This window comes from Aethalodelphis obliquidens, unplaced genomic scaffold, assembly GCF_003676395.1.
Source record: "Aethalodelphis obliquidens isolate GAN/ISIS:26980383/991018 unplaced genomic scaffold, ASM367639v1 scaffold6, whole genome shotgun sequence".
Classification (NCBI taxonomy): Eukaryota; Metazoa; Chordata; class Mammalia; order Artiodactyla; family Delphinidae; genus Aethalodelphis; species Aethalodelphis obliquidens.
In genome coordinates this window covers 2,375,095-2,396,100 of record NW_020837950.1, presented here as the reverse complement: position 1 = coordinate 2,396,100, position 21,006 = coordinate 2,375,095, and the positions used below count along the sequence as shown (strand labels likewise).

At 50.4% G+C, this 21,006-nt stretch overlaps 1 protein-coding gene and 1 non-coding gene across 2 annotated transcripts in view; one reads left to right on the top strand and one right to left on the bottom strand.

Annotated features, from left to right (window-relative positions):
* Positions 1 to 844: 844 nt before the first annotated feature.
* TRNAK-UUU (transfer RNA lysine (anticodon UUU)) lies at positions 845 to 917 on the bottom strand. Its single transcript has one exon. It is a non-coding gene; the product is annotated as a tRNA-Lys (tRNA).
* A 5,376-nt stretch (positions 918 to 6,293) lies between these two features.
* The window catches only part of PDGFRA (platelet derived growth factor receptor alpha), a 45,987-nt gene continuing 31,274 nt past the window's right edge, over positions 6,294 to 21,006 (top strand). Inside the window, exons 1-3 of the mRNA XM_027102931.1 lie at positions 6,294 to 6,621; positions 16,135 to 16,195; positions 17,658 to 17,975. Of these exons, the coding sequence (XP_026958732.1) occupies positions 16,147 to 16,195; positions 17,658 to 17,975 (367 nt within the window). The 5' untranslated portion in view covers positions 6,294 to 6,621; positions 16,135 to 16,146. The remainder of the gene's footprint in view (positions 6,622 to 16,134; positions 16,196 to 17,657; positions 17,976 to 21,006) is intronic.

Genomic DNA, 21,006 nt, shown 5'->3' with positions numbered 1-21,006 from the left:
TCAATTCTAGTATCTCCACAGAATTCAGTCCAGATTCTTAACATGGCCTGGAAGGCCTCCAGGATCTGACTTCTTTCTAGCTCCTCCCCGTGTGGACCTTTACAAGTTCCAGTCATTCCAAACTTCTTTCACTGCTGATGGCCTCCTGCTGTCTCTCATCTCCAAGCCCATGCTTGGAGACTCACAAGAGTCTTCCTGAACTAGATTCTTATTCCTTTTAGGTTCACAGAGAAGACATCCCTTCCCTCTAAGAAGTCTTCTCCAACCTCCAAGTTGGGGTTAGGCTCCTCCTATGTGCTCTGACATCACTGGGCACCCTAACATTCGCTTACAGCACTATATTCCAACTTTATGTTTTATTGATTGTTTGTTCAGCTAACTCTATGCAGGCAGGGCTGTATCCTCAACCCTTGACATGGAGTCTTGGGCATTTCTGGCTCTGTAAGTATTTATTATATTGAATTGGATAAAGATAAGCTCCTCTCCAGCCCGGCTGGAGATCCCAGTTGTACACATTCTGGAGAGTTCGGGCGTGGGGGGTGTGTGCGTTCTGTGGCCTGCCTTCTCTAGTCATCTTCTTCATTACAGTCTCATGAAAAAATGAGTGTTATTCTAATGGGGGCTCTCTCATTGCAGCAGTGAGTCTGCAATGGGGAGGGGGCACTGGTGGCTAGACAAGAAAATTGTAGCAAGTCCCTCAAGGCAAGGACCATATCCATTCTGTTTACTATTGTAACCCTAATGCCTAATATAGAGCCAGACACAAGGCATGTGCTCAATAAATGTTTCTTGACTCAATCAACTGTCTCTCTCTTTTTTTTTGGCTGCACGGCTTGGATTTTAGTTCCCCGAGCAGGGATTGAACCTGGGCCCACGGCAGTAAAAGTGCTGAGTCCTAACCACTGGACCACCAAAGAATTCCCTGAACCAATTCTCTCTAGCTGAGAGGAAACTCTGATTGGCACATGCCATAAGGTTTTTTTTAAACTCCTTTTTAAAAAATTTTAATTTTATATTAGAGTATAGTTTATTTACAATGTTGTGTTAGTTTCAGGTGTGCCTTAAGTTTTTTATTTATTTTTTTTTTGCGGTATTTTCTCACTGTTGTGGCCTCTCCCGTTGCGGAGCACAGGCTCCGGACGCGCAGGCTCAGCGGCCATGGTTCACGGGCCCAGCTGCTCTGCGGCATGTGGGATCTTCCCGGACCGGGGCACGAACCCGTGTCCCCTGCATCGGCAGGCGGACTCCCAACCACTGCACCACCAGGGAAGCCCTGCCTTAAGTTTTTGATGAATTGAAAAATGGGAAAAGAAACGCTTCCAAAATCAAGGTTGGGGGAAGTCTGGTGGGGGAGGGTGGCTGTCTGGGAGATGCATGTATGGGACACCTTGCCCTACCAAGTGCATCCTCTCAAAGTCCGGGCATCTGGTGCACAAGACATCCCAGAGGCTCCCTCACAGGTCCCCACCCTGAGGCTAAGGCCTCAACTTCTCTTTTTCCTGACTTTCTTACAGACCCTCTTGTTGGTGATGCCAGGCCTGTCTTCTCATTTCAGTTGCTTTTTCTACTCCTTCCTGGCTCCCCGCCCCCCGTGTTCTTGCCTAGGCCCCATTTTTTGAGAGGGCCTGAAACATCGGGGGTTAATAGTTGGGAACCAAGATGCCCCTGACCCACCCTTAATTGAGAATATGAACTAGAAAACTAGACTGACCTTCACCCAGCTCTGGAGGCCAATCCAGGGGAAGCAGAGAACTGGAGGTGACTGTGACCGTGACTGTGCCTGTGGAAAGCCTGAAGAAAGATGAGAAAGAGAAATTGTATCTAGTGCCTTCCTGGGCTCTTCTACCTCATTGCAGTTAACCTTCACGACAATCTGGGGGTGTAATGCAGACATTATGTCCATTCATACAGATGAGACTGAGGCTCAGAGACATGACCTATCTTCACCAGATCACACTGTACCTGGTGTCTGTTAGGCAGATCCTGGCACTGCTGTATACAAATTGCTTAACCCTCTGATTTCGTTTGCTCCTCTGTTAAACGGGGGGTAATCACGCACAAACCCCAGGGTTGTCTCGGGGATCAAATAATACCCTGATTAAATAATACCCTGATTAAATAATGTGGCTCATGTTCAAACTTAGGTACTCTAATTAATGTAGTTGTGGAACCCAGTTTCCACTGGCTTTCCCCTGAACAACGTTTCAGCTGGAAGCCTTTTGCTTTGCTTTGCTTTTTTTTTTTTTTTTTAAATAACATCACTGGGCCTTGCTGTACTCCTGGGACTTCCAGAGGACAAGGCCCTTTCTTCAGTCAAGCTGACCTAAACAGAGCCAGCCCTCCTTCCCCTCCCAAGCCACAGCTGTGTGTTGGAAAGCTGGAAGCTGGGGCCCCTAATAAAGAGCAGACCTCCCAATCTCCTCGTTCCTTCCCTCTCCCCTCACACGGGTTTCAAATTAAAAGTAACCAAAAGCTAAGGCCTAAGAGGAGGAGAGGGGAGTAGGAGGTACAGAAACATCCCTAGATTGAGGAAGTGGGGCTCTCTCCCTAGGAAAAGGGTATCCATAAATCCAGACGCAGAGGAGTCTAGTCCTACCACATCTTTCCCAACTCCACAGTCTCTGGTCCTCAGGTCGGTAAGCAGGCTGAAGTGTTAGGGACCCTAGCAGAGGGTGCCTCTGGTCTCCAGCCACGGGGAACCGCTTTCTACGTCTCTCGGGAGACAAATCTCTGCAGAGAGAGCAAGGAACCCAGAAGAGACGCTGCGCCCTTAGCCAGACACTGGGAAGAAGAGGAGGTGTGCCAGGGGCCCCAGAGAGAACTGTCACCCCAAGTTACACAGGCCGGTCTGGACCCTCTTTCTCCTCCCTTTCTGAGACTTGGGCCTCTCTGCGTTCTGAGCGTGCAGAGGCTCGCAGCAAGCTTCCAAGCCTTAGCCGGGGCAGACCCGAGGCAAGGGCGGGGTTCCCGGCGCTCTGCGGGGACTCCACACATCTGTGCACCACGTCCACAAGCCTCCTCCGGGCCTTCCCGACGAAGGTCCCTTCGGTGGGCCCACGGAGGCGTCCCTTCCAGGCCCAATCAAGAATTGAAGGGGGTGGGAAAAGGGACAGTTAGAGCCTTTTTTCCCTCCCAACCATCAAACGGCCCTTCATTTTCAATTCAGAAAGCCAGAAATGTGCCCCCCTCATCAATTTCATTTGAAAAACCAGTTGCAGGTTGGTGTAAATGTGATTTTCGTTAACTAACGGCTTTGATAACTGCTGCAACCAAAGGTCTCCTAAAGCCAAAGGACCTTCTGAATTCTCCGCGGAAAGTAGAATTGGGGGGCGGAGCTGGAGAGGAGGGGAGGAGTAAAGGAGAAACAAAAAGCCAACTCAGCGGGGAACGCCCATGAAAGCCGAAGGTGTGACGCCCCGAGCTGCGGCAGCGGTCTCCCAGGGGTGGGGTGGGGACCGAAAGCGCGAGCCCGGGAAGCAGGGCAGGGGGAGATTTTGTTTTTGTTCTCAGGAACCATTTCGATTTGGTTGTAAAAACTTTGTGGAGTCCTCTTTTTGATGGCTGGCTCTGCTACATCTTTTGCCTCTACTTTCACAGTCGCTTGAGCGCCTAGATGCGCAAGGTCACGCCAGAAACACCGCACTCCCCAAACTTCCCACTTGGCTCAACTCCCGAGTTGGGCCTCCTTCCCAGAGGGTCGCAGCTGCCCAGACTCCGGGTTTGGGGAGATAAACCCTCATTCTTAACCCCATGATGATCCCTCAAGGGAAAAGCAGAAGAGGTTGAAAATCAAAATCCGGGTGCAGGCTGGGACCTTCGCTCAGCTGCCCAAGCCGGCGAGGGTCACTCCTCGGGGCGCACAGGGGTGGCCCGGTCACCCGCGATGCCCCAGGCAGAAGCCGACGAGAAGAGACCCCTCAGTCCGCCTCGGCCAGGAGGCGCTTCTTGCCCGCTGCGGCTCCAGGACCACCCAGGACACCGGGCATCGGGGGGAGCAATCTGGAGGATCTTAGAACAACACGGGGAGAGCGAAACTCGGCTCGCCCCACCTCCCAGCGACGCCCGGGCTGACTGACGGGCGCAGCCCCGACCTCTCCAAGCCTCTGGCCAGCGGCGGAGGGCGGACAGCAAGATTCAAACCCGCCTATGAGCAGTGGGAGGGGCAGCTGGGCGGGACTCGTCTTAAGGAACGAACCGCCCCTTCCCGAGGACCTCCAGCCCCGAGGTCGCTCCTGACCACTGGGTTTATTTTGCTTTTGCTGGAGAGGCAGATGTTGCCCTCTCTCCATCTTTGCTCGGCCCAGACTCGGCGAAAACTTCTCCCAACCATTTGCTTCTCTGCGCCACCCCCCACCGGTGTTCTATGCCGGGAGTCTGCTCCGCAGGCCTTTAAACCGTCTGGAATGTCACACATGGAAACCTTTAGCAAATGTTTGTTAATGATCATAACAAAGGCATCATTCAAATTAGGCAGGTAATTACTACCAGAAGGACAACTGAGTGCTTACTGGCTCATCCATTCTCTGCTTTAAACTGGCGAGGAGTTATGGTCCGAAGACACCCTCCGCCCAGTCCGTTTTTCGGGCCCCTTTAAGCTTCTCTGAAATGAACTGTGAAGTTACCATTTGTGGGCGGGGAGTGCTGGGGCCCTGCGTTCGGGAGATCCCGGCGTGACCGGTCTGGCAATCTCTTAGCAGCAAAGCAGGCCTTCCTGGGTAGGCCCTGCTCCCTGCCTCGCTTCCTACCCTCTTGGGTACTTGGTATAAAAACTTAGATCTCAGCTTGACTTTTTTAATTGCATGAAAGCCAGCACCCGCGTTCCCCCTATTATTCCGCACTCCAATTTTTTTGGGGGGTGGTGTCTTTAGTTCCCGTTCGTTATCTACAAACATTACGGTATCCTGTTAGCATTCCGAACAAGGGGCTGTTCATATATTCGCCTTCAATGATTTCCTGAAAGAACATGTGGAAGTAATAGTGAGCAGGGCAGTCACCCGAACCGAAGATGCAGGAGAGGCGGTTGCGCAGAAGGGCTGGGGGTATAGGGCCCCTAGCCCAGCCTCAGGCGTCTTCCCCTGCCTGACATCCCAGGAACCGGTCCCAGTTCAATACAGCACCCCTTGGAGTACTTCTCTGGGACCATCCCCTGCAGGCTGTCCCGCGTCCATCCTCTGGATGAGGTAAAGGTGATGGCTGTCTCACGTTCCAGCCTAAACCAGGCCGCGCTGGCCGTTCTCAGGAGTGTGTGTGTTGTGTGTGGGGAGTGAGGGTGGGGGAGGGATGAGCCCCTCCACCCAGCAAGAGAATTCAAAATTAGGGAAGGCGGGGAAGGTGAACTCGCTCCCTTCCCCCGCCCTCGCTCGGCAGCCCCACTCCGCCCAGGTCTGGTTCCTGGAGCGTCAGCGCCCCCTTTCCTTCGCGAGCAGGATCGCTTTCTCCCGGCGTTGTCTCTTGCCTCGCGCCCCCGGCAAAGGGTTTGGGGCTCCGTTCTCAACCCCCAGGGCACAGGTAAGGTCCGACCTAGGCGGCGAGAGGGAGCGCAGGGAGAGTCAAATTGCACCCCCAACACCCCCCACCCACCTCCCCCCCACCCCGAGCGCGGAGGTGACAGGCTGTTTGTAGAGGATTCCCCAGACGCTCAAGCCTGAGCCTTTTTGTGTGCGTGATAGAAGCCAGGACAACCTCGCCCAGATAACCATGAAAACAAAGACATGACAAGATAAGTGCTCCAAGGGAGTAAAGGTCGTTCTGTCAGAGAACGTTCCAAACCTATGCAGACCCTCGACTCTTTGTACCCTCCTTCAAACCCGTTTTCAAACAAAACCAAACAAAACCAAAGCAAACCAAAAAACACCCATCATCTTCTTATTAGACTCAACAGTTTGCCTAATCCCATTAAAGGATTAGCAACTGCACGGAACTTTCCCTAAAAGACCCCAGGTTCAAAACGACGCAAGCGCTCGGAGATCTCTCCTGACGGCCCCAGTTATAGTCGGGCTAGGAATTCCTACAGAAGGGCCACTTCTCGATTCCAGATTTATATTCTCTCTGGGCATTAACTACAATTTAACGTGTTCTTTTTCTTCCTTTCAAAGAAAATAGCTGCGTAGGAAAATGTCCCCCAGATCAGGAGGCAAACTCATTCTGGAAATGATGGGCAGTTTGTATCTTCGCGAACCCCTTCCCCGGCAGAGCATCCACACCTCCCTCTTCCATCCCACCCACCCCATCTGGTCTGCTTCTCCCCGCCCCCCAGTTGTTGTCGAAGTCTGGAGGTTGGGGCTGGACCCCCTGATTGCGTAAGAGCGAAAAGTGAAGGCGCAATCTGGGGGCTGGAAGATTCAGAGCGCACGGAGTTCGAGGGAAACTCTTATTTTGAAGAGGCCGAGGGGAGGGGGGGCCTTCATTTCCTGACAGCTATTTACTTAGAGCAAATGATTAGTTTTAGAAGGATGGACTATAACATTGAATCAATTACAAAACGCGGTTTTTGAGCCCATTACGGTTGGAGCTAGAGTGAGAGAAACAGAGGAGGGGACTACAGGAGAGGACTGAAGGCCGTGGACACATTTTTTGCTCCATATGTAGGATTTTCATTGCGAATTGACATAGGAGGAGAAGGTAAGGGAGGAGAAAAAGGATTTTTGTTTCTAAGAGAAGTCCCTAATCAGGCCCTTTGGGCTACAAGAAGTGAAGTAACTTCACTTAAAGTTTGGGCGATCAGAAAAAAAAAAATTGGAGTTGAATTCTAGTTGTGTGTCCAGAGAGTAATTTATTTTGAATAAACTTCACTTGGAGGAAAGATAACTATAGAGTTCGAAAGTCTAGGCATTTTAAAAAAAAACCACATTTTCCAGACCTATTTTTAAAAGCAGTGTTTTTCTAACAACTCTATGGCCTCCCAAAGAAATTGTTTAAGGTTACATTTTTGAGGTTTCTTTTGGGATTGGGGGTGGTATTCCTGTATACTGGGACTAGCACCTAGTACTGCTGGGAGTTGGGGCAGAGGTGTTTGCCCTCTTCCTGGCATTGGGTCCTGGAAGGCGACAGGTTTTTAACGAGTATTTTCATTCCTCGCCCGCAGTTTGGCGCGACAGCGCTGTAGCGGGTGGTGTGGAGCGCGGCCGGTGGACCGAGGGAGGTGGGGAGAGAAGAGCGCGGAGCGGCGCGCGGAAGGGGTTGAAGGGAGGGGAGGCGTGAAAGGCTCGGCTGGAGAGGGCCGGACCTTGGGTGCCCGCCGGGTGCACATGGCGCCGACCCAGGGCGCGTAATTACTGGACGACGCTGCGCCCGGTGCGAGCCGGGGCCAGACTCACCACAGCCTTGGCGGCTTCGAGACAAGCAGAGGGGGCGCGGATTTGGGCGAGGTTTGGGGAGCTCCTCGGAGGTTTGTGGGATCAGTGAAGTGCAAGGGAGAGCGGGCGCCAGCCCCGCAGTGCGCTCTGGTTGCGCGCTCTAGCGCGGGGGCGACGGCGGCCAGGGCAGGCAGGCAGGCGGTCTGGAGTAATGACAAACACATTTGGCCCCGAGTGAAGAAGTCATCGTCGCCTCGCATTCCAGCAACTGGGATTTGAGGAATTTCGAACTGCGCTCCAAGGGGCCCTCATTGTGCGCGGTGGTCCCCACCCCCACCAATCTCTGCGCGCCCCCTTCCTCGGTCGAACCGTTTATGCAAAGCCCGGGGCTCTGCTCCTGCCCAGTCCCGGCCGCAGGAAGGAAAGAAGGAAGGTCGCCAAAAAAGTGGAGAACTTCTTGTGGGGGAAGTTAGGGACAACTCGTAACGGAGAAACTTGGTTCCCAGGTAAGACAGGAAGATGGGAGGCGAAATACCTCCCTCGGGGCACCCGGACCCTGCACCCCCCTCGCATGCCCCTTTCCGCGCGGGGATGCGTGGCACTCGCCGCCCGTGCTTCACCCTCTCCAGTGTCCCTGTTTCTATTCCACTCCCTGCGCCGGCCAGAGTCTCTGCCCGCCTCGGAGCTCTCTCCTCGCGCCCCTCCTTCTTCCACCGTCTATCCCCATGGAAATCGGCTTTTATACGTGAGATTAACTTCTCCAGGCAGCGCCAGGGGAGCGGGCGGCGTCCACTTGGCTCGGAAACAACTGGGATCAGCGGTTCAGGTCGGAAAGGGTCTCGGCCAGCTGAGAGTGAGAGGGAGTGTGGCTTGACCCGAGCACCGCTGTCTGAGGGGGCCAGGAACCCCGGCCGCCTGGCCAGGTGTGAAGGAGCTGCCAGTAGCCTGGCCAAGCGTCTCAGCCGTGGAGGAAGCGAGGGGCTGTCGGTTCGCTGTCTCTCCCGCCGCCAGAGCGGCCCCCCCCACCCCCGCCCTTTGCTCCCCCAGCCCATCTCCAAGGGTGAGAGGCAGATTGGGGCTGGAGAGGGAGCGTGAATGACACTTATCAGGTCCGGACTGCCCCGCGCCCGGCCCGGCCGCCTGGAAAAGCCCCTGGCTTCGCTGTGTGGGAAATGGCTTTTTGGCTCCGCAACCGAATTGCTCAACGTTTTGGACCGCCTCGCCTCGCCGCGGTCGCCTTCGAACAGAACTAGGCAGGTTTTTAGAGCAGGGAGAGACATCCGGGGCAAACGGGGCACGACAACCAGCCGCACAGCTCACGGGACTAACACCCCAGAGACCGGCGAGCCCGGGGGCCGCTGGAGGGGAGGAAGGGGCCCCCGGGACGTGAGCACCTCATTTGTTTCCGCTCTGGCTCTGGTTTTAACATTCCCTCCCATCCCCAATCTCCACCTCCATCTGACCGACCCAGGCTCTGGTACTGCTGCTTTGCTCCCCTTCCGTCTTTTCTTTCTCTCTTGCCTTTCTCCTCTTCACAGTCCTTACGGTAAAGGGGGCCCTTCCTCCACTCCCCGACAGGCGAGGGCCCGACCAGCCTCACTGACACCCTAGTGAGTCCCTGCTTCGGGCTCTTGGACAGTCTTGCTTTTGGTTTGACCCAAGTGTAGCTGGTCCAGGATTGGAGTCCCAAGAGCGAGGGGTGGTGGCGAGTGGGAGATAGACGAGGTGGGAGAAGGCACCAGGAAGGAGCCCTCAGCTGCCCCTCGGCCCTTGCACCAGCCTTTAGACCGAGAGGGACTCGAAACGGAGCCTTGGCTCCCGGCCCCAGGTCCGCTTTCCTCCGGGGGCACGGACTGGGGAGGGGTGTAGGGGGAGGGGCATCGGGCCGGGCTTCCCAGCTGCAAACGCGTCTGGCGCCGAGGCGGGCCCGTTTTGTGCCTCCTGGGGACCGGCCGTGGGCGGCGCGCAGTGCCGGGACGCATCCTGGGGACGTGGTGACCGGCGCCTTCCTGCAGACCCCGGTGGGTGGGACTCCCTCTGGCCTCCGGGGAGCTGCGATAGGGTTACATGTTGTTGATGGAAAAGTGGCAATTCATGGGGGAAAGCTAAAAGCTTGCTCGGTCGCCGAAAGGTACGGCTCTCAGCCTCCCTTGCGTCTGGTCTTACGGGGTCCGCGCGCAGCATCAGCCAGCGGGGTACGCGAGGCGGGGGGTAAGGTTTGTGGTCTTGCCTCGAGCGCGGGAGGCAGAGTCGGGGCAAATTGCTTTTCCCCACAACACTCTAGTCCGGGCTCTGCCGGTGCTTGTCTTGTGCTGTAGTGGCTTGGTGGCATTTCCTTTTGTTTTAAACTGAACAGTGAGCCAGGGATCCGTTGGAAAAGTAGATTGTAGGGGATGGACGACCTCGGAATCAGGGTGCTTCCTTCCCCGCCTATAGCAGTCTTCCCCTTCCCCGCGAAAGGGGAGCGAGAGGCGCAGGCGGCGCTTGTGTGCTTAGGGCAGCCGCGGCTGAGCGAGCGTCGGGCAAGGGGGACACTGGGGAAAGGCTGGGTTCTTAAAAGCGCAGGAGGCGCAGCCACGGCGGCCTTCTCTGCGAGCAGCTGTCCGCGGCCGTGGCGCTTTCCGACCCATAGGAGGCGCTAGCGTGCGACTGTAACCCTAAACCCACCCGGTCCTTCTCCCTCCACCCCGTCCGGCCCCCTCTCAGGTCTCAGCCGAAAACAATGCAAACGCCTAGCGTCGTGCCTGGGGCGCAGCGGCGGACGCGGGCGCTAAACCTGGGAACGAGCGGTCGTTGTCCCAAGCGCCGGGGTGACTGAGCTGACGAGAACGTGGACCAGCGGGAGGGGGAGCGGCCCGCTCGGTGTTCGTGTGGGCGTGGCGGGGCCGGAGGCCGGACTGTGCCAGCGCGGAACCACCCCGGCGAAGGTGGGCGAGCAGCGGTCTCCGCTGCGCTGTCGGGGACCCGGAGCCAGAGCGGCCGGCCGGAGCGAGGAGCTAGCCGGGTAAGATTCTCGGGGCTACCGCGCCCTCTAGCGGGCGTCCGGCTCGCAATCCGGCTCTCCGCCAGCCTCCGGCGGTCCCCGCAGCCGCCGGGTCGGAGCGCAGCGCTGAGACCCAGGGGAAGACTAACCTCGGTCACCTTACCCCCTCCTGGAGGCCTCAGATTGACGCCTCGCGGGCACTTTGTGTGCCCGGATGGCGCTGGGTGGACGAGAGGGGCGGAAGTCTCCGGGTTTGGGGATAAGGGTAGGGGCGTCATAGTAATTACATGTGGGAGAAGCGGAGGATGTAAAATCCTGGGCGCTCTTGGGTGGGGGTCGGTGTCAAGCCCCTCGAAAGTTCTCCTGCCGCGCAGGCGGCCTCTTGCTGTTTGTTTTACGACCCTGCGTTATTATGCAATGGGAGCAGTCGTTCCCAATCAGCCCGTAGTTCCCGGGCTGCGCGGCCGTCGCGGCCCCCGCCGGGGGCTTTACGAGGGGTGACAATGGTATGCGAACAGATTGGGCAGCGCGGGCCCGGCCACGGCGTCGGGACCCCCACCTAGCGCTGCCCAGGTGGTCTCCCTCCCCTGAGCGGGCGGAAACTGCAAGGTGGGGAGAGCGTTGGTGAAACAAAACCCTGAACCGCCCGACCTCCTCCCGAGTGGCTTTTCCTGCTGAACTTTCTAAACCTTTGCGACCTGGGATGGCAGCGCCATTTTCCTGGCTCCCGAAGCTCAGTCTCCCCGGCCGACCCTCTGGCAGGGGTGATGGTGATGGTGATGGTGATGGTGGTGGTGGTGATGTCTGGCCTTCAGCGAATTCTCTTGGGGCCCCGCGGAACTTTAAGCCATTTCGCAGGCAGTTACCCTATTCCTGTTTCTATTCTGCGGGCTTTGAGCCGAGGTCACCACGAAACCTAAATGTACAACCCAATAAAATAAGAGATTGGAAGTTAAGATTTGGGACATTTTGGTACAGAACTTGTAGCAGCATCTAAGCCGGACTGCCTGTCCCTTGGACCAATACTGCCACCTGCTGGTTTTACTTGAGAACTGCAACGACCCTTTGCGAGAATGGGCTTCGCGGATATTCTAAGTGAGTCGTGGCCCCAGGAAGATGCATTTTCCACCCGGTAGGACCAAGTTTTCTTCTTCTGTGAAGTTGCAAGAATCATTGGGCTGACAACATTTATTTTATGGACTTCTGGGTAGTCTTTCGCCTTAGTTGTTAATCCTTTGTATTTACCTAATGAGCAAAGTGCTGACCTACCACATCTGATTATCAGAACAGACCTGTGAAGAAGATAGGTGGGTTATTTGCATTTCCTTTTACAGTGAAGCCCTAGTGTTGGGGACTTGGTGAGATCAAGTATACTACAAGCTGCTACGCCTAAGGTTGTCCCATTAGGTGTCACACCAGTTTGGTGACAATCAAAAGGAAGTTGACATTGTAGTCTCCTGTGGTCAAATATCTGGTGCAGGAGAGCAGAAAGGTTTATGAGCTCAGACGGTCCCATAAAATGTTCCCATGTAAAAATGCTCCAGCCCCCGCCCATCACTGGAATGTCTAATGGAACTCAAGGAGATAAAAACAGTAAAACAGGCTCTGGTGAGGTGCAGATCCCAGTAAACACACCCTCGCTGAAGTTGCCACCAGGGTAGACCAGCATTTGGATTGCCTGGGCTGAAGTTGCAAGAACATTTGTTGCAGGGGAAAAGCAGCCCATGTAATTTTCACAGTTAGAATTAACTGAAGAGAGCTGAAATTAACTGAACCTCGGAAATCTGAATCTTGAGGTCCTCAGTGACTTTTGGGACTGTGAGAGAGTCTTCTGTGGCCTCTAGTCATGCCAGGGTGGGGTGAAATTCAGTATTCAGCGGCTCTGCAGCGGGATGCATTGTGCAGCTGGTGATCCGGAAGCCAGCTCTCTGGCTTTGTGAGAAGAATGCCATGCTCTCTCTTCTGGAAATAGTGCCCTTGCATTGCTTGCCCTGTGCTTACTCTCTAGCTTAGCATGTTGTTTTTGACTGTAGAGTCATAGTTAATGGCTCTTTGCTTCTGTTTGCAGGGACAGAGATGGCAACCTGTTAAAGAGAAAGAATAGTGGCTGCAAACAGATTTGTTTCTCTGTTTACATGACTGTATATATTGGTTCAACTTGAAACAGTGTTGATCACTACACCAGGCTTCACCACATGCGAGTTCAGATTCAGTTCTCCACTACGCAGGTGGTACAGGGCCAGTCAAGTGGCCTCTGGGGCCTGACTGGTCTCAGTAAGTAGAAGTTGCAGTAGCCCCTCTGATGTCCCTCTCATCTAAAACATTTTTGGAGCCTGCAGAAAAAGAGGCAGTATGAAAACTAACAGCTGCAGTTTCTGAAGCCCTTTCAATTACACTATAGAATTTAGTCTTTATAATAATGCAGTAAGGCAAGCCAGCGAGTCAGGTGTTAGTCTTGGTTTACAGAAGAGACTGAGGTTCAGAGAGGTGGCCTAGGTGTCAGATGTGGGATCAAAGCCTGCTCTAATGCCATTTCTATCGTATCTTCTGAGAGAAGGAATGAAGGACCAGAGAATGGGGGGTGGGAGGAGAGATCACACTCATTTGTCTGAGAGTGAACACGGAAGAGATCTCTTTTCTCCAGTCGTTTCTCTAACCCGTGGCAACGAGTTGTGAGTATAGAGGATTGAGACTGACGTCTCAGCGCACGGCTGGCATGAGAGAAATGATTATGATTAAAAAAATGTTTTTTGGATGAAATCCATTGTTCATCCTTGCAAAGTGGTTTATTCTTGCTGACTCATAACACGCTGTGTTTCCCTGAATCTGTAACCTCAGTTCCTGATATTTGCATGTCCGACTTTTGGAGGAGCTCTAGGATAGGGGTTACCGATTAAGGATGAGCAGTTACTCCCAGAGTAGAAAAGCACTGGAAATAGCAACATGACTCCTAGAGATTCTCACTCCAGGGCCAATAGGAAGGGAAGCCTCCGTTCTTTCCAGTTGTTTTCTATTACCTCCCTGTAGGGCTAACAGTCTGCAATTATTCACGAGTAAATTGTCTGAGTTACAGACGAGTAATGACACGAAACTTCACCAATATGCCTAGATTTCTAGCCAGGGAACCACTCTTATCAGAGAAGGGAGGTTGAAATCATAAGTAAACACATGTTGATTTTCAGTATTTGTATCATTATCGCTTGCTCCGAGGCCCTGTTTTCATTGCCCACTTTGTATGTCAGTAAGTAATCCTCCCTGGCATCGGGTCCCCCATATCTGGATGCACAGAAGGAAACATGGTGGGGCCTGGCCGGGGCAAAACGCTCGTCAGAGCCTGCGCTGTAAAAGCAGTGAGCCCCTCTCTTAAGCTTGGGAATGCTTTAAAGATGCATCATTGGCAAGCCCAGCTGAAGGAATGCAGGATATAAATGTGATAAAACCCAAGACATCAAGCTGGCTCTGGAGGGCTCCTTTGAAGTTTGCTAAGTGGATTATCAGTGGGAGGTTGATATTTATATGTACAAACACACAGGCCCGTTACTGCTAATTGTGGTAAGTCAGTCTTTCCAGCCCGGCTCTGGGGCCCGCTGTGCCCGTCACCGCAGCAGTGAGGGGACCCTGCATCCCTGGGCACACGCCAGGATCCTTGGAAGCCATCAGCCAGCTAGCATTGTGCAAATTGCATTGGGGTTCACGGCACATTGTGCTGCTCTCACTGTGGCAGAGAGCAGAGGAGGAAAGCAGGGCCCCAGTTTGCATTAGGAAATAGTTGGGGGTGGAGGGAGCACAGAAGGTTGAAACACTGACCTTCCCTTGAGAGAGAACATATGGTGGATTGCAGAGAGCGTGGTGTTTGCATTACGCAGACGCGGTGTTACAATCCTGGCTTTACCACCAACAGCGTGATTTTGGGTCATTTGCTAAACCTCTCTGAGCCACCAGCGGCACTTTTTAAAATCAGATATTTCACAGGGTTATTATTAACAAACACGGCATACACATGACAACTTTGGCTTCATACATATTGGTTTCTCGTTCCCGCTTTGGAGAAAACAGAATTATCATTTTATTCCTGTCCAGCCCACTCACTGCTACCAGCATTCCATGTTTCACTCTGTCTTTCTTCCTCTTCCATTTAACTGGTAGAATTGAATAGGGCAGAAATCTGATGTCTGCAGGTAGACCAGCTGCCACTTCCAAGCAAGAATACATGACGAAGCTCTCGTGCTCCACCAAAAACGACTAGGCTATTATCAACTGGATCCTCTGCAACCAAAAAAAAAAAAAAGAAGAAAACAAGGGCTAAACACAGGCATACGTGAATTTCTTCTTTGGTTTTGTTTTTTAGACAGCTTACTCAGGAATCCTGTACACACATCAAAGTCAGTGATGGAACAAGTCAAGTCCCATGAACTCATTTCCGTTGCATGAGTTGGGGTTTTGAGCAACTCAGAGACCCAGTACCTCCCAGGCCAAGGCTTAGGTGATTTTTATGGGTCATCTTAAAGCTTGCACCCCTGCCCAGGCCCCTCCGTGGAGCCTCTTTAATTGAAACTTGGATGCTTCGCAGACCCAATACCTGGAAGCTCATCGTGGTCGACTTCAGGAAGATCACTTTCTCAGTGACTTCATGTGGGAAGTGAAGCGGGAGATAATAACATTTGTGGGGTGTGCATGGAAAGAAAAGGATAAAGGAGAGGGGCCTTTTCAGAGGGTGGACCAGAATGGATTTTTCAGTGGTTTTACTGCAGGGCAATATGGGTCCTGCTTTTCATTTTTCCCTCCGTTAATTTTCCTTATCCCCCCTTTCTTGCCCACTGCTTTTCCCTGTTTTGTCTTAGGGACATTCAGTTTCAGTCTCTCTCTCTCTCTCTACTTCTCTTCCGTTCCCTAGAATTTGTTGCAGGAAATCAGGGTGGAGAACTTGGCTTTTGCAGGTACAGGTACCTGTGTGAGAACGAATCATCCATTGAATTTTATCCCGTGGTTTACTGCATCCCTGAAACACAAGAATTTAGCCACACTTTTCTCTCGCACTTCCTCTCCCTTTTCCACTTCCTTTACAGATCCTCTTTCCATGCCTGTGCCCTCGGCTTTTCTGTGCCTTGTTTAGCTTGACTGTGAATGTAGCAGGTCCTGGGAGAACTTGGGCTGGGGGCCCAGGCCTGAGCCTGGTACAAGCCTGCCTATGATATCCTCTAAGTGACACTGGGTTAGTGCAACTTGTAAAAACATCTATACCAGGATGGCTCTTAAGTATTAAGATATTTGTTGGCAGCCTAAGCATCTTTTCCCAAAAGTTGCCGAGGATGTGACCACGTATTTTCTGTTAGCGAAACACGAAGCCAATGACAACGTATTTTGAGTGAAAACAGCTCAAGTTTAGCAGTTGAGTAAATACATGTTTATTTGTTTTTCGCAATCTTAATTTAAATGGTTTAAGAGGAACCGTTCTTCTGTACTTTTGGACATATTCCAAGACAATAAAGTCAGACTTTTTGGAATTTGAAAGCTGCAGACAATCAAAAAGGGTTTGGGCTTCAGATGGTTCCTGTCATGATCTCGGGGCCGCACAAGGCCATCTGATTTCTGCTTCTTAGGCATCTTCCTGTTTTAACTGTGAATCTTAAAACCCAGGATGTTGTTGACTAAAAGGATGCTGTTAACATAAGATTGATGACTAATAAGAACCTGCTGTATAAAAAAAATAATAAAATTAAATTTAAAAATAAATAAAAAGGCAATTTAATAACTAAAAAAAGAAAAAAAACCCATTTTCCATAGTGCAAAGCGCAAAGAGAACTAGGCTCACGGGTTGTTTTATTAACCAACATTGTTTCTGTTTGACTTTTTCAGTTTTCCAGAACTATGGGGACTTCCCATTGGGCACTCCTGGTCTTAGGCTGTCTCGTCACAGGTATGGATCACAGGCCTATCTGAGTTCATTGTCCTAGGGGAAATCTTTTTTTCCCCTAAGTTCTGTGCTCTGCGGGTATACGACCTATACTGTGCATGCTGCAAACAGTCCGAAAGAGTAAAGAGAAGTAGAAACCTATGGGACATTATCTAGAATGACCACAAACCTTCAGTTCTCTCTGCTGTATTGCACTAATTCCAGTTCAAAAAAGAATGTTCTTTCTGTGTGTCATCATGGCGTTGAAATATTGTTAGGAATAGTAGTCTAAATTTGCCCACCGTCCTCCTCCATCTCCTGGGACATGGGTTTCCAGTAGAGGTGGATCAGGGGAATTCAAGAATGCTCAAAGGGAACACATAATGGAAAAATCTCATCTAGAAAATCATACCTGTCTAAAGTTATACCTGTCTTAGGTGGAAGATGCTTTCATTGCTACAAAATCTTAGAATCACCTTTGGCCTTGAAATTGAGTTAATAGACTGACTTTTGGGGAAGCTTAGTAACTCTCTTCCAACAGGAGGGATGCCACTGGGGCCATTTGTTGAAATAGTTATTGGACTTTCTTAGTTTTCATCCAGATATTTATAAATTGCAGATGTTCACCATGACACCAGTGTTTTTCTAATCTGAGGAGTTAACTTAAGCCTATTAGTCTCTTTAGGTCGTATCTAGATGGATATGGTAGAACTAAGCACTGTCAGTGATTTAAGAGTTCCGAAGTCCACTCAGTATTCCCCACCTGCAGGATAGTGACCCAGGTGTACTTACCACTTCCCTGTTAACAAAGGTGATCAATCATAGTGGACACATACTGAAGTCGGGTGGGATTCCCACACCAGGCTCAGAGGGAGGTTAGAGAACATCAATGAATAATTAATTAAGTCATAACATCTCTTCTACCAGTTTTATAGACAGAGGAAGCAGCTAGACTGACATTTTAGGTTCTAAGATGAACTTAGACGTTTTTGCTCTTGGGCTTGACTGTTCTTTTTGAATTGAAATCCACATCCTCCTGCTTTGGTTTCTGGAAGTCATTAGAGAGGAGGCACGCCAGAGGGTAGAGAGGAACGGAAGATGCGTACTTCTTGAGCACGAATCTGCCTTGTGTCTTTACTGTCTGCGTTCCCTGTCCACAGTAAAGAATGCACATGTGCTTGAGCTTATACTATCTTGGGATATTTCATGGTCACACGTAAGAGCCTAAAATATGGAGTTGGAGTCAGACGTCCTCTATCCATTGGAGTGTTTGGAGGGGTGAATCCAGGGGCGCTTAGGGGGACTATTGAGGCCTTAGGAGCATTTGCTGCTCTCAGCAGATGCGGTGCCGTTATAATGGGGGGCCTTTCAAGGGCACCCAGGCTAGCGGATTTTTGCGTAGAAATGGTCATTGTTCATAGAAGCTGCTCTGGGTGAGACCGTCCTTTTGGCCTGCATCCTATTCAGAGCATGTTTCCTTTTACAGGGCCAAGCCTCATCCTCTGCCAGCTTTCATTACCCTCCATCCTGCCCAATGAAAACGAGAGGATTGTCCAGCTGAATTCATCCTTTTCTCTGAGATGCTTTGGGGAGAGTGAAGTGAGCTGGCAGTACCCCATGTCTGAAGAAGAGAACCCCAATGTGGAAATCAGGGACGAGGAGAACAACAGTGGCCTTTTTGTGACAGTGCTGGAAGTGGTCAGTGCCTCGGCGGCCCACACGGGGCTGTACACTTGCTATTACAACCACACGCAGTTGGAAGAAAGCGAGATCGAGGGCAGACGCATTTACATCTATGTGCCAGGTGAGTTGCCTGGGTCCCCTGGACCAAGCTTATCGTCGTCCCGTCTCTCCTGTTGATTGTATGAGAGTTTTTTATAAGTATAAAAATCATAAATTTTCATCGGAGAAAATTTGAAAACTATAGGCGAACACACAAACTTAAATCAAGATCATTTGTCATGCCGGCATCTAGAAATATTCACTTAATATTTTGGAACTGTATTAAGTTTTGAAAATCATTGTCATTGTGGCATCTTTTATTGGCATTGTGCAGAATGTCTGAAATGTACTCATTTCTATTCAGTTTGATCGAGTTCAACAAATATTTACTGTGTATGCTTTGTGTGACAGGCACTGCTAAGTGCTGGGGCCACAAAGTAATTAGATAGGCCTTATCATGGACTTGCCCATAGTCATTAGAATAGTTTCCAAATAACCATGCTATTTCTTAAATTCAATAAAACATGTACAGGCGTACCTTGGAGATGTTACAGGTTTAGCTCCTGACCCCCTCATTAAAGCCAATATCACAATAAAGCGAGTCACACAAATTTTTTTTTGGTTTTCCAGTGGATATAAAAGTTATGTTTGAATTATACTGCAGCCTATTAGGTGTGCAATAGCATTATGTCTTAAAAAAACAACGTACGTACTGTAAGTTTAAAATATTTTATTGCTAGAAACACCATCGTCTCAGCCTTCAGTGAGTTGTAATCTTTTTGCAATAGTAACATCAAATATCACTGATCACAGATCACTGTAACAAAGATAATAACAATGAAAAAGTTTGAAATATTAACAAGAATTACTAATATGTGACACAGAGACACGGACTGAGGGAATGCTGTTGGAAAAAATGGCACTGATAGATTTTCTTTTTTTTTTTTTTTTTTTTTTGCGGTACGCGGGCCTCTCACTGTTGTGGCCTCTCCCGTTGCGGAGCACAGGCTCCGGACGCGCAGGCTCAGCGGCCATGGCTCACGGGCCCAGCCGCTCCGCGGCGCGTGGGATCTTCCCGGACCGGGGCATGAACCCGCGTCCCCTGCATCGGCAGGCGGACTCCCAACCACTGCGCCACCAGGGAAGCCCCTGATAGATTTTCTTGATGCAGCGTTGCCACAAACCTCCGATTTGTAACAAATTCAGGATCTGCGAAGCACAGTACACCGAGGTGTGCCTGTATTTACTCTTGATGAGTTAGAATATTTTTTTTTCTTTTTAATAAAAATTCAGGTTGATGTTGTCTCTCGTCCTCCAAGACACACGTGCCAGGATAGGAGTCAGGTGGGATTAAGTATGTAAGGGTTTTACTAGGAGAGAGGCTTATGAGAGAAAATGGGGAGGGATCCAGCAGAGGCTGGGAGAGCTGTCTGCCTGCATTGTAAGGGTGACCCTGAATGAAGGACCATGGGTAGGAAGGTGGGGTAGATGTGTCCTAGACCTCTGGGCAAAGAAAGCTGGGGAGTCCTCCAGCCTAAGGAACCCCTGTTCCACACAGTCATTGTCTGGAAGCATCTCTGGAGGGCATGGCCTAGGGTTGTGATGGATTTCAGAGCCAGGCCCTGTTGCTGGAGGAAGGTGTGCTTTCCCACAGCAGCCACCCTCATTAACTAGCCTTAGCCATGAGCTTGAGATGCATTTGGTCTGCCACCCTCCTAGCATTGCCTGGGTACTCCTTTGTAATGATCTATGTCTGTATCTGTACCTATATCTATATCTGTACCTGTATCTGTATCTGTATCTGTATATATTGGCTTCTTCCAAGGACAGTTGTTAAAAGAAGGACCACCATGTTATTTAAACATTGCATAGGTAACGCATGATGGCAGGGGAGACTTGCATTTTAAAGGAATCTCTGGCTGATGTGTAATGGATATCAAACTGTATATTTTAACCTGAAATTAACTTGCAGCTTAATTAACTTTGCTGGAGTCTTTGCTAACAGAGTTCAAGAATTTGGAACTCTAAACACAAATTCAAGTCACGGCAGTTGTAATATATAGATGGGTGAATTAAAGAGGAATACAGCCAGAGTAGTCAGTTTCAAATAAACATATAAACCACTTACAGCTCTTGCCATCCGTGTCATTTTAGCAGAGGTAGAGTAAGGGGGTTTCAGAAGTGTATCTTCATACCTTTCTGTCTTTTCAAGTTTTTAAAATTGGCTCCTTTTCCTGCCTTCTGTTAACTGTGGGTGCTCCATGGATCTAGACCCTCTTCACTTCTGTTCTGACACTCCTATCTGTATCAGCCTCCCTTCCTACCAATCAAAAAAAATTGTTTCAAAAAGAGTAGGTATTTAGAATGTCACCTGTCATTCCCACCATAAATACCACCCCCCCCCTCTCCCACTGTGAAGGCAATGGTAGGAAGGTAGGTTTGTTAAAGGTCCCTGGGTCTTGGAGTTTTGATCTGCCTAAGATTGCCCAAAGATTCTTCTTCTTTTTTTTTTTTTTTTCCTGGCTGCACTGTGCAGCTTCCGGGATTTTAGTTCCCCGACCAGGGATCGAACCCTGGGCCCTTGGCAGTGAGAGTGCGGAGTTCTAACCACTGGACCACCAGGGAACTCCCAGTCCAAAGGTTCTTCTTGTTCCTCCCTTGCCCTAGCACAAGCATCATCTGGGTAGGCCCTGCATTGTTAGAGATCTTGTTTGCTATTACGAAGAGTTGCACATCCTTTGCGAAACTGATGCTTGAGACTCTCAGTACTTCTTACTATAGTAGCTTAAGTAGCTGGTTTTCTTTTGAAAAGGAAATTCTCAAGCTATGGGATTATACATTTTATTTATTATTTGAGAGTCATTTTTTTTGATAGGTAGGTTTCTGTACTACTTTTCAATAATACTGACTATAGGCCATAAGCATTGTCAAAAGCATTGCATAATTTAAAACTTATAAGTATTTTCTCATGTTTTGAACAGACCTGATTATTTTGTTGTCCATTTTTTGTTGTTTTTAGTAGTTGTTTAAATTTTTACCTCAATTCCTGACTAATACTTATATTTATCATCAGTTTTTTTTTTTTTTTTTTTTTTTTTTTTTTTTTTTTTTTT